This window comes from Phocoena phocoena, chromosome 6, assembly GCF_963924675.1.
Source record: "Phocoena phocoena chromosome 6, mPhoPho1.1, whole genome shotgun sequence".
Taxonomy (NCBI): domain Eukaryota; kingdom Metazoa; phylum Chordata; class Mammalia; order Artiodactyla; family Phocoenidae; genus Phocoena; species Phocoena phocoena.
Window position 1 is genome coordinate 103,630,880 of NC_089224.1, and position 12,081 is coordinate 103,642,960.

Consider the following 12,081-nt stretch of genomic DNA (forward strand, 5'->3'; position numbering starts at 1 on the left):
AAACACAATTTACCAAAACTCTCTTAAGAAGATGATAGTTCGATGCCAATTAAGGAAATCAGATCCATAATTTAAAACCTTTCCTTAAAGAAAACCTCATGCCCAAATGGCTTCACTGATAAATTCTTCCAAACATTTAAGGAAGAAATAACATCAATCTTACACACACTCTTCCAAGGAACAGAAAAAGAAGGATGGACACTTCCCAACTCATAAGATCCTCAGAACCAAAAACTCATAATAACTCATAATAACCTCAGAACCAAAACTTGATGAAACATTACAACAAAGGAAAACTGCTGGCCAATCTAACACACAAAAATCTACGTTTTTGTGAATTGCTCACAAAAACCTACACAAGATTGTTCACAGCACCTTTATTTGTAATAGCCCAAAACTGGAGACAAACAGAATGTCCTACAATAGGTGCATGGTTAAACCAAACTCTGACTCATTCATGCCACAGAATCCTACTTAACAGCAAAAAGAAACAAAACTATTGACACATGCCAACAACTTGGATGGGCCACAAGGGCATTATGCTGAGTTGGGGGATGAGGATCTCAAAAGATCAGATAATGATAACTTCATTGACATAAAATCCTTGAAATAACAAAATTATAGAGATGGAGAAAAGTTAGTGGTTTCCAAGGCTTGGGGATGACTGTGGGAAGAGGAATGGTGTTACTATAAAGGGGTAGCATAAACGAGATCTTTGAGGTGATGAAATAGTTCTGTGTCTTGATTGCACAAACCTACACATGTGATAAAATGGCATAAAACCTATACACACATTGTATAAATGTCAATTTCTTGGTTTCCATGTTCTCCTATAAGTTGCATAAGATGTAACCATTGGGAGAAACCAGGTAAAGGGTCCACAGGACCTCTCTGTACTATCTTTGCAACTTCCTATGAATCTGTAATTATAGATAAAATGTTAAGGGGAACAAAAAGAGACTGCTGCTTTGTTGAGAACAGACAAGAGGGGCAAGAAGACCAGATAGGGAAGATGCTGCAATAACAAGGGTAAGAGATGACAGCAGTTTAGGCCAGGATGGTAGCAGTGAAGAAATTAAACAGCTGAATACTGGACACACTTTGAAAGTAAAACAACTAGGATTTGCTGATGGTTTGGATACGGGTGAAAGAAAGAGAAGATTCAAGGGTGAAGGTTTTTGGCCTGAGCACAGAGATGCATAGAGTTTCCAAAGACTGGGATGGTGATAACTATGGAAAGAACAGATGAGAAGTAGAGTAAGGACAGGACATCTTAAGTTTGAGATGTCTGTTAGACATCCGTGTGGAGACAGTGAGGAGACACTTGCATAGCTGGGGCTGAGGTCAAGGGCTGGGAGTCTAGAGTGAAGACATTCATTTGGGAATCTTCACTGAATAGAAGGTACTTCAAGACGAGAGACTAGATAAGATCTCCTAAAGAGTCTAAATGGGTGTAAATAAAGAGAAATGGTCTGAGGCCTGTACCCTGGGATACTAATATTCAGAAATCAGGAAGATGAGGAATAACAAAGACAGCTGAGGAAAGGGCAGTGGGATAGCAGACCCAAGATAAAGTAATGACCTAGAAGTCAAAAAAAAGTAGTATTTCACGCCAGAAAAAGTGTCTGACGGACTTCCCTGGTGGCGCATTGGTTAAGAATCTGCCTGCCAATGCAGGGGACACGGGTTCGTGCCCCGGTCCGGGAAGATCCCACATGCCGCAGGGCGGCTGGGCCCATAAGCCATGGCCTCTGAGCCTGCGCGTCTGGAGCCTGTGCTCCACAACGGGAGAGGCCACAGCAGTGAGAGGCCCGCGTACCGCAAAAAGAAAAAAGAAATAAAAAGTGTCTGACAGTACCGAATGTTGTTGAGGATACAGAACAACAGGAACTTTCATACACTTCTGGTGGCAACATAAATTGCTATATATACCACTTCCTAGGTCATATACTGGTCCACAGTAACTCCTGGATCTATACTCCAGGAGGCATGAATAAGAAGGCTCCCAGCAACAATGTGGGTGGCTGCCAAAAAATAAAAAGAATCCTAATGTCCTTCAAAAGCACAATGGATAAGTTGTAGCATATTCATAATGGATACTATATAGGTATAAAAATGCACTATAGCTATATGCAATCACATGAATATATCCCAAACAATGCTGGACAGACAGACGTCAGTCACAAAAGATTAAACTCAATATGATTCCATTTCTAAAAAGTTCTAGGCAATATCCAATTAAATTGTTTAAAAAGCACACAAAGGTGGAAAAGATTTAAAGAAAATCAAGGAAACGATTATCAAAAAATCAGGAATCGTAGTTCATGGGGCACGGAGGTGATGTACAGGATAAATAAATGGCTTCTGAGAAGGTGACAATGTTCTGTTTCTTAACTAGGATGGTGATTATATGGAATTGTTAAATAATTACTTGTTTTTAAATTTATTTATTTATTTTTGGCTGTGTTGGGTCTTTGCTGCTGTGCGTGGGCTTTCTCTAGCTGTGGTGAGCAGGGGCTACTCTTCGTTGAGGTGCGCAGGCTTCTCATTGCGGTGGCTTCTCTTGTTGTGGAGCACAGGCTCTAGGCATGCAGGCTTCAGTAGTTGCGGCTTGCAGGCTGTAAAGCACAGGCTCAGCAGTTGTGGCGCACGGGCTTAGTTGTTCCGTGGCATGTGGGATCTTCCCGGACCAGGGCTAGAACCAATGTTCCCTGCATTGGCAGGTGGATTCTTAACCACTGTGCCACCAGGGAAGCCCAAAATAATTACTTTTTAAATGATAGATATTTTATACTTTTATATATATGTGCCATATCTCATAACTAAATATACCATAAATAAGTGTTCATCTGTGCCCAGTGTTGCCGACAAGCTGCCTAAGATGAGTACTGAAAGCTAACCACTGAACGCAATAACGTGAAGGTCACAGGACAGACTTAGGTAGAGTGACAAGGAAGAAAGGCTGATTAGAATAAGTTGTGTTTTTTTTTTAACTTATTAATTTATTTTTGGCTGTGTTGGGTCTTCATTGCCGTGCGCGGGCTTTCTCTAGTTGTGGTGAGTGGGGGCCACTCTCCGTTGCGGTGCGTGGGCTTCTCATTGTGGTGGCTTCTCTTGTTGTGGAGCACAGGATCTAGGAGCAAGGGCTTCAGTAGTTGTGGCATGTGGGCTCAACAGTTGTGGTTCGTGGGCTCTAGGGCACAGGCTCAGTAGTTGTGGCGCACAGGCGTAGTTGCTCCACGGCATGTGGGATCTTCCCGGACCAGGGCTCAAACCCGTGTCCCCTGCACTGGCAGGCAGATTCTTAACCACTGCGCCACCAGGGAAGCCCCTAGAATAAGTTTTAAAGAAAGTGTGGAAAAGGAGAAAGAAACAATAGGCCACTCTTTCTGAAGGTACTGCTATAAAGGGGAGCAGAGAAATGGGAGGAAGCTGCAGAATCAAGGGGGAGTTAAGCTTTGTCTTTCAAATGGGAGGCATTATAGCAGGTTTTTATGCTGATGAGAATGATCCAGTAGAAAAGCAGAAAAGGAGGAAATGATGCTGGTGAGAAAAGAAAGAACTGCTAGAATAATGTCCATTTGTAGACAAAAGGGAATGTGATATAGTGGACAAGTAGAAAGGCTGGTCTTTATTCGGTCAAGGGAGGGAAAGCAAAGCGCATGAGTACTTCCAGCAAATAAGGTCATCAGACGAGAGGGAGGCCTGGGGAGGGAAGTGTGAAACGACAGAAGATTTGCAACAGCTGTCTAGGAAAACCGGGGAACTCTAGACTTTACAGGATGATTTCCAGCCAACACAAACAGTCTACTTAAGGTTAATGTCTGAAACTTAAAGGGAAAACAGTTAAGATGACTATGTATTTTTTTCTCCAACGATGTCCAACAACCTGGTGTAGGCACACAGTTGGATTTCAACCAGAGTTGTCAGGAAGACAGGATCAACAAAGTGAAGGTATATGCTAGGGCGTGATTATTAATGACAGACCACGTGAATATAAGCAGAGAAGGGACAGAGGTGAGTACATGAGGAAGGAGAGGGACTAAGAAAAGTTAACAGAATCAATGGTGGGCTTCGAGAATTGGGGCAGGAGGACTGCTCCCGACAGTATGATGATGAGAGGCGGTTTACAAAGTGGGATTCTTGAGAATGAATTAGGGAGAGGGCACAGGTACAGTTATTGAAGACAAGGTCTAGGATATGTCCACAGAATGGGCACCTGAGGTAAGGTAGAAGACAAGGTATTTGTGGGAGAGGAAGTCAAGGAATTAAGAAGTCAAAATTCTGAAAAAAAAAAAAATCATCTAAATGCATATTGAAATCACCAAGAATTCTAAGAATAAAGTTTAAAAGCAAATGTCAGGAGGCTAGGTGGTAAAAACATCAAAGTATGAGGAAGACTGCAGCAAGTGTCTGGAGGCAATGACCTTGGCTCCCTCATCTTATAGCTAAGGCACAGAATGTGTAGGTGACCTGCCCAAGTCATGTAGCTAGTAACTGACAGGGCTCAAATGGAAACACCAACTGTCTGGTTCTATTTTAAGCTATAAATTGACAGACCAGCAGTTCCCAAACTCTTGAGAAAGACTGTTGATGTTAAAAAAAAAAAAAAAAAAAAACCATAAAAAACTAAGTCACGTTAACAATAGATATACTTTTACTATCTAGAGAAAGAAAAAATACAAAACCCGAAGAACTGCTATGAATTCAGTGACTGAAATAAAATTTTTCATTATTAACCATAAGAATCTACACATATATTTGAGACATATTTATTATATATTTATTCAGTCATTCAATCCAGAGACATGGCTATGTGAATCTCTTTCAAAAATTCTTTGCTGCTGTGTGAGCACCCTCTGGAAGAAAACAGCTTTCATTCCACAACATTTCTTGAGCATTGGTTTTGTAATAGTTATGTGGTGAGGTCTGGAGGATTCCTTACCCTTGAGGAGTTTACAGTGTAAGGCAGTGATTCTCAAACTTTTCAGTCTCAGGACCACTTTACCATCTTAAAAAATTATTGAGCACCCAAAAAACTTTGTTTTGTGGATAATATCTATCAATATTTAGCATATTAGAAGTTAAAACAAAAAAATTTTAATGCAATATACAAAAAATTTCATTAGCCATCAGAGTGATGATGCCATCACAGGTCATATACAGCTTCTAGACAACTGTACACTCATGAAAGACAGAGTGGAAAGGGTGAAAAAACAAAGCCTTAGTATTACTATGAAATAATTTTGATCTGGTGGACTCCCTGAAAAGTCTTTAGACCCACTGGAATTCCAGTGTTTAAATAAATAGATTGGGCCATTCCACTATTTTTGTCATATAAAAATTATTAGAATAATATCATTTGTGGTAGGTGGGTTGTCCCAGGTGAAAATATGGTGTTAAACATCCCACCTTCTAGTATAAATAGAGATGAAGGAAGGAAGGAAGGAAGGAAGGAAGGAAGGAAGGAAGGAAGGGAGGGAGGGAGGGAGGGAGGGAGGGAGGGAGGGAGGGAGGGAGGGAGGGAGGGAGGGAGGGAGGGAGGGAGGGAGGGAGGAATGTTTTTTGTGGCATAATGAGAAGAGTAAGTGGATTTGCACTTGAGTATCTACTGTTTCCAGGCACTGAATTGAGCATTTTAATCTGACAACAGCCAATAAGGTTGGAATAATATCAGTACATAAAGTGATGAACTAATTGCTCAAGAGCTAAAGCTAGTAAGCAGGGGTGCTATGACTGGAACCAGGTCACACTGACACTAACACCTGTGCTCTTTCTGCTGAAACTCTAATCTGAGTTCACACAGACTAGTACAAATGGAAGACAGTCCTGAATTTTCCAATACACTTTTCTCCTCCTCTATGTTTTTGTCTTCTCTTTCTTGGTTACATTAACACTTCCAAGTATGACAAGATCATCAAACTGATGAGTGACCGTGACAACGTCTCCTCCTCGCTTGTGACTTTTCTCTTCGCCTCAGACCAGCGGTTCTCAAAGTGTTGTCCCTAAGTCTATGCAGTAATGGAATCTGATCAACATAGCCAAACGAGTTCGTCACTAATAAGAATAAATGACAGCAAGCTGATGTCACTAATGGGATGGAAGAAAACCAATAAATGTTCTTATATGACTTGGGTTAAAAATTAAGTTCTCTCAGCTCTAACGAGAGACACATCCCATGGCCATCTCCATCACTGCACACATCCAACCCCAATAAAAAACTTGCACACTCACCTTCTTTATCAGTAACTGACCAGGAATATTTCTGAAAAGGCTTACTAGATGGAAGGGGGTCCATTTCCAGCACTTTATAAATCTGGCCAAAGGCTGAGAGTCTGAGTGCATGCTAAAGAACAAAAGATTGTATTTATTCAAATTTCAAATGTTTCATTCATAAAGCCCTTAGAACATCTAGCTAAAAACACATTCATCAAATACTATTATTACGATGACAAAAGTCCCTAACAGCAGGCAAGAATAAAGTGTTTAAATAAATTACATGATATCCCTCTCATAGACCACAGTGATATGGCCCATCTCATACCTGTGCACTGTGGGTAATATCTTCTTTTTGTTGGATGGTCATATAGCTCAGAGCATCTGTTGGGTCCCTCTCGCAAGGATCATGAAGACCAGGACCCCCTTTGGCAAAGGCAAAAGAAAAACTCAAGTATCATTCAGAACTGAGTTTAGAATTCAATAAACTAACACAAAATAGAAAGAAAAGAATGGAGAGAAAAAGAAAAAAAAAACTAAGGAACGAGGTTAAAAATCTCCTCAATTTAAATGGAGTAAAAAGGACACTCATTTTCAGTATGTTAGCATATAAATGTCCTTATTTTACTAGAAGTCACTTGTATATCTAAGGTCGAAATTGGGTTTTAACTCTGAGAATTTAGAAATGGCATGATGAATCATCCCAAATCTTTAAAGGGATTACATATGGAAAATAAGACCAAATTTAATTTTTCCAAATTAATCACCAGATTGCAAACAGAATGAACTTCATACATTTTAACTCAACATAAACATTTTCAAATTCAAAGCTCTAGGTGAAGCAAATTCATAGCAGACACAATATCTTATTAGTACCTTTTATGTTAGTACATATGGAACATAAATTACAATTATTGAGAGAGAGTTTTATGGCACTTCTCCAACATTCAAGCATTCTAGTTGCTAAAATTCCAAGCAAAACAACTCCTACACGTCATTTCCCTGGGCAGAGGACAAACTTAGCACATAATAGAAAACTAAACTAAAATGAAATTTTTCTGATTCTTCTGCCTCCAGAGTTTGAAACCCTTACCAGGAAGTAGAATTCCAGATGCCAAACACTCCATTACTCGTCTCAAGGCCTCCCCAGCGCCCAAAGGTCTATTACAAGTACCTATAGACTTTTCACATATAAGCTCTAGTGGCTAGAAGATATTAAATTACAAATTAGTACATGCACCAAGTGTTAAAAGGATTCCAGTTAAATGTGAGCTGACATTTCTATCTACAATGGAGGCCAAAAAGGTTAAAGTCCATTTAACATTTAGGGCCCAATTAACTTTTCCCACTTGATTATCAACTTTTACCCCAGCCAGAGTGTTTAAATCAACCATTTTTGAGATAATATATTCAGAAGACATTTTGTCACCAAAACTTTATTTTTATTTACCCTGAAAGGATTACTTAAGAAACTGCAGTCATCTAATTGACTTAACAAAGTTTTAACAAGCCTTCATATAGGTTAGTAATAGCCAATAAATAATCAGTGTTCAAACCCAGCCCACCTATATATATCTCCCACTTAACCTAGGAAGCACTTAAACCACAGTAAGACTTCATTTCAGACATCCTGCCCCAACTATTACAACTGGAATTTAAGAAGGACCAAATCTCCATATTTAATAAACTAAAAACTCACGATGCCAATATCAAAGTAATAATTGCTAAATTAATTTAAAATGACTCTTTTATAGCTTTATTTGTTTTATAATGTTCTTTATTGGGTCTTAATTGGTTCAAGCAAAATAATTTCCAAATTAAGTAAGTTTGGCAATATACATTATAAACTACAGTTAAGTGTACTATTCACCTGACTTCAATTACTAATATGAACTTATTTTTAAGTGTCTATACTCAAAGAGAAAGAAAAAGAGGGTAAGGAAGCCTTACACTGGTATACCAGGTAATTTTTACTCTAAACGGAAGTAGCACTGAAAGAGAAATGTGCCAGTCACGCAGGCTTTCCTGGGCAGTAGGTGAAGAATAATCAACCATCAGTGGAGAGTGAAGTGCAGGAAGACACTTACTTTTAACAGGTATAGAAACTTTCTGTCAGAAAAAATAGCTCAGTCTGTATAGTATGAATATGATGAAGTAGAAAAGTTATATTCATAAAAAAGAATTCATATAAAAAGATCCATAATTTTTTTCCAGAACAAAAATAGATAATGCACACCTTAGCTAACTCAGAATATAGCCATTTTACAGTAACATATAATTTCTACAGGATTTCCTCTAACTATAGCTTCAGAATTTGCTTTTAATCATATTTAAGTACTTACCCATCCTTTTAATGGTGCCCATGTGGGGACTCTGTTGCACAAATCACGCAGAATTCGGAGGACAATTACGCATGATTTTAATCCATTTGCCCTTGCCTAAAACAAACGAAATGGTTCCAATATCCCTGTTGAAATCCACCCTTAATTTTAAGGACACTGATCACGGATAGGTTCTTTAAAATGAATACTAATTAGTCAGTCATTCATAAATTGTCAAGTAAACAAAAAAATCAAGTTCTTAAGAGTAGTAAAATTATGGTTTAGAAAGGCAGGTTTTAAAGTAAAGGAAGCATATTATTGAAGTCACTTTTATAGCCTCATGGCAACCCCATTTCCAGGGAACTCTGTCTGAACTTTTAGCTTTTCTCACCCCATGTTTGGATTTTATAAGCTATCATTTGAAATTCAGAGTACTAAGCCAAAAAGGATTATGTGATAATTAAATATCACTAACTACAGGAGAAGCTATACTGGGCACTTCACCTAAATTAAAGCATTTGCTCCTACAATAACCCTAAGAGGCAGAGAGCACCCCTGTTTTATATATTACACAGAAACCATTAAGAGGCAGGTGTTCCAAATGAAACCTGCACAAGGCTACAATAACAATAAGATAATAACAAAGAGCCAACCTGAAACCATTTGGCATGTCGAAGAGACGCCAAGGCGTTCAGGCATTTCTGCCTGTCCAGTAAGTCCGGAGGATCTTTCATCGCAACCTTTTCTAATGGGAAAATGGGATAAAGAGAGACAGATACAGTTTGACCAAGGGGTTCCTGTCAAATTACCAAACGATTAAAAATAAAAAGAAGAGCAGCATTTGAGTGAACTAATAAGACTCCCAGAAGATTTCAGGTTTTGGCTGTTGCTTTCTTTTTAAATTATGTGCACTATGATTACTTAAGTAAACAGTCAACAGAGCCATTCTGCACACAAGTCCAACAGGAGCACAAAGGCATTCGTTCAGTAAACAAATCAATGACCACTGCTACATCCAATCTGGGATCTTATTAAGCATGTATATAACACCACAGGGCACAAAATAGGTACATAGCACTTTTTCCTTTGGCAGGGGACAAAGAGTGGCAATCTGGGACCACTAGCAATAACAACTTTTGGCTATAGAAGGGATTTTAATCACTAATCAATTCTTAAGGAAAACTAGGGCTCTCTTAGGTCATCCATCTGAGATATACTAAGAATACACTGAGCATGGCAATTTTATTTTTTTACAACTGAATAAACTCATCCAACAAGATAACCATTAACAGAAACTTTACCCCACTGATGAGAACTCTGCCAGTGTTACCTTGGAGTTTTCTAATTATTTCTTTTCTAAACCAAAATTATTAAAACTACAAATATGAAAAACACTGAAATACACTTCAAGTTTTACATAGCTTTTTTTCAAAAAGCAGCAAAAAATACTATCTAAGTACAACTATTTGACTTGCCTTAACATTTCAAAGTTGGATTAGATGGCCCAGAGCAGCAAAATTAAGAACTCAAATGTGTGATTAGTGACAAATATCCATATTCGAGAAGATGTCACAAGATACTAAATCCACGTTTAGATAGCCAAATTTATTTCCTCTAAGCCACTAGGAAGTGGGTTTTTTAACTTTTGAAGACTTGGTGCATTACTTAAATGCATACAACATACAAATGTTTCTTGGAGAACAATTCTTTGACTAATCCAATTAAGTCATATTCACCGTCCTCTTTTAAGAACTCTCTTAGCAAGTCCACCAACACTCCTTCCTGGTATAATCATGACAGTCACAAACTCAGCAGTATGTCTATGTGGGCTTTCCTTATTGGCTGCAACATGTAAAGGCTGAAGTGCTACACACTTATTTTTTGACCAGGCGAGCTCTACAGCAGATACTTGCATTGTTTCACATTAATCTCTGCCAACAAATTCAAAACACAGGGTCTCATTTCATCACCCCTTTTTACTCATAAAATGGAAAGCCTCAAAAAGAACCGTTAATATGTTTTTATTTATAAACATAAGCAAACATACTATGGGTACTTATTTCATAGGTGATCTAGTTCCTGGCCTTGCTTAATTATGTCTTTTTAATGACACAAAGCGTACAACTCACTCATTTTCATGTTTATATGTGAAAATGTTTAACTGTGGTCAATACAAGCATCTGTGTAAAGCTCACGTACAAGGTAGCACAAACTACTGTAAATGAACAATTAGGATCTCTTAAAAGTTAGACACGACAAAGGTTGACTGACTGCTAAATAATGTAATCCCAAGAAAAGGTATGGACCGTGCCTATTTTTTAGGACTTCAATCTTTAAGAGTAAAGCAAACTAAGTTTTATTCTATCATTGTATCAAGTAGGAGTATTTGGAAGCGGAGGGTCAATGGAAGAAGGGAGTGAGTCAGAGGAAGTTTGGATAGGAAAAGACAAGGCAAAACAACTCTTTGAACTTTCTGATACTTTCGTCCAGTGAACAGAGCTTGTAATTAACATCTGCTCATCACCACAGAGACATTTTTATTTAATGGCAAAAATGTTTACACAAATTCTTTCATTCCCAAAGTCAGATTATATCCATTAATTCTTATTAAAAAATAAAAATAAAAATACTGACATCTGCTTGCTACAGACAGTCAACATTTGGAGGCAGCAGATTCGACTAAAAAGAGATGAAAGGGACAGGCAGTGAACAGAAGACTTCCACTGGATTCCTTTTTATATCACCATCACAGTGGCCATGTTTCTTTTCTTCATGCTCTGACCGTCAAAAAGTCAAAAGATCCAAAATGTTTTAATATTCATGAGGTGGGAAACAGCAGAGGAGATGTAATCATTTATCTTATTTTATCTTCTTCAAAGTTTCTTATTTTAAAACTATATAAATTTATATAGCACTGCAGTGCTACTTATAAGCCCTGCTTGCCTATTTCTTTTATATAATTAATTACATAGTTTTTTATATTTTCATTCATTAAAAAAAATAACTTACTTAATGTGGCAATCACAGGATTGTTGCTGGAAAAACACTGCTACTTCTCAAAGAAGAACCTCAAGTTTAACATTTCTGTGTGAACTTTAACATAGATGCTTCAATTTTGCGGGGAAGCAAAGCTTTTCTGATAAAAAGGCATCTTGGAGTCTTTAACTTAGAAACAATGGAACTGTGAGCCATTTCATTCTTTCCTACAGTGACCAGTAAAACAGATAGGGGATAGCAACAAAAATGACAAAAGCAAAGAAAACAGCTTTTTAAAAACTTCACTGCTCAGTAACCTGGTATCAGGGCATGAAGGTACATAAAACATTCTAAACAATGGAAGCACTGAAAAGAAGTCTATTATGCCTAACTTCATTTATTTGGTTAGAGGTTAGATCAGTGACCAGAAACACACGGTACGGCAGGAAATGCTGGTCAGTTTCCCTCCATCCCTTACATGCAAGCTAACTCTTTGCCCGTTCACAAAAACACTAGCCTGGAGATGGGGTGGGGAAAAGCCAGAACATGACTGTGTTAAATAGGATTT

At 38.1% G+C, this 12,081-nt stretch overlaps 1 protein-coding gene across 1 annotated transcript in view; it reads right to left on the reverse strand.

Moving 5' to 3' along the window:
• STRBP (spermatid perinuclear RNA binding protein) overlaps positions 1-12,081 on the reverse strand; it is a 53,585-nt gene that overhangs the window by 23,391 nt on the left and 18,113 nt on the right. The window contains exons 5-9 of the mRNA XM_065879454.1: positions 9,191-9,282; positions 8,559-8,654; positions 7,310-7,421; positions 6,545-6,642; positions 6,235-6,346 (exon numbers count right to left, since the gene is read on the reverse strand). Of these exons, the coding sequence (XP_065735526.1) occupies positions 6,235-6,346; positions 6,545-6,642; positions 7,310-7,421; positions 8,559-8,654; positions 9,191-9,282 (510 nt within the window). The remainder of the gene's footprint in view (positions 1-6,234; positions 6,347-6,544; positions 6,643-7,309; positions 7,422-8,558; positions 8,655-9,190; positions 9,283-12,081) is intronic.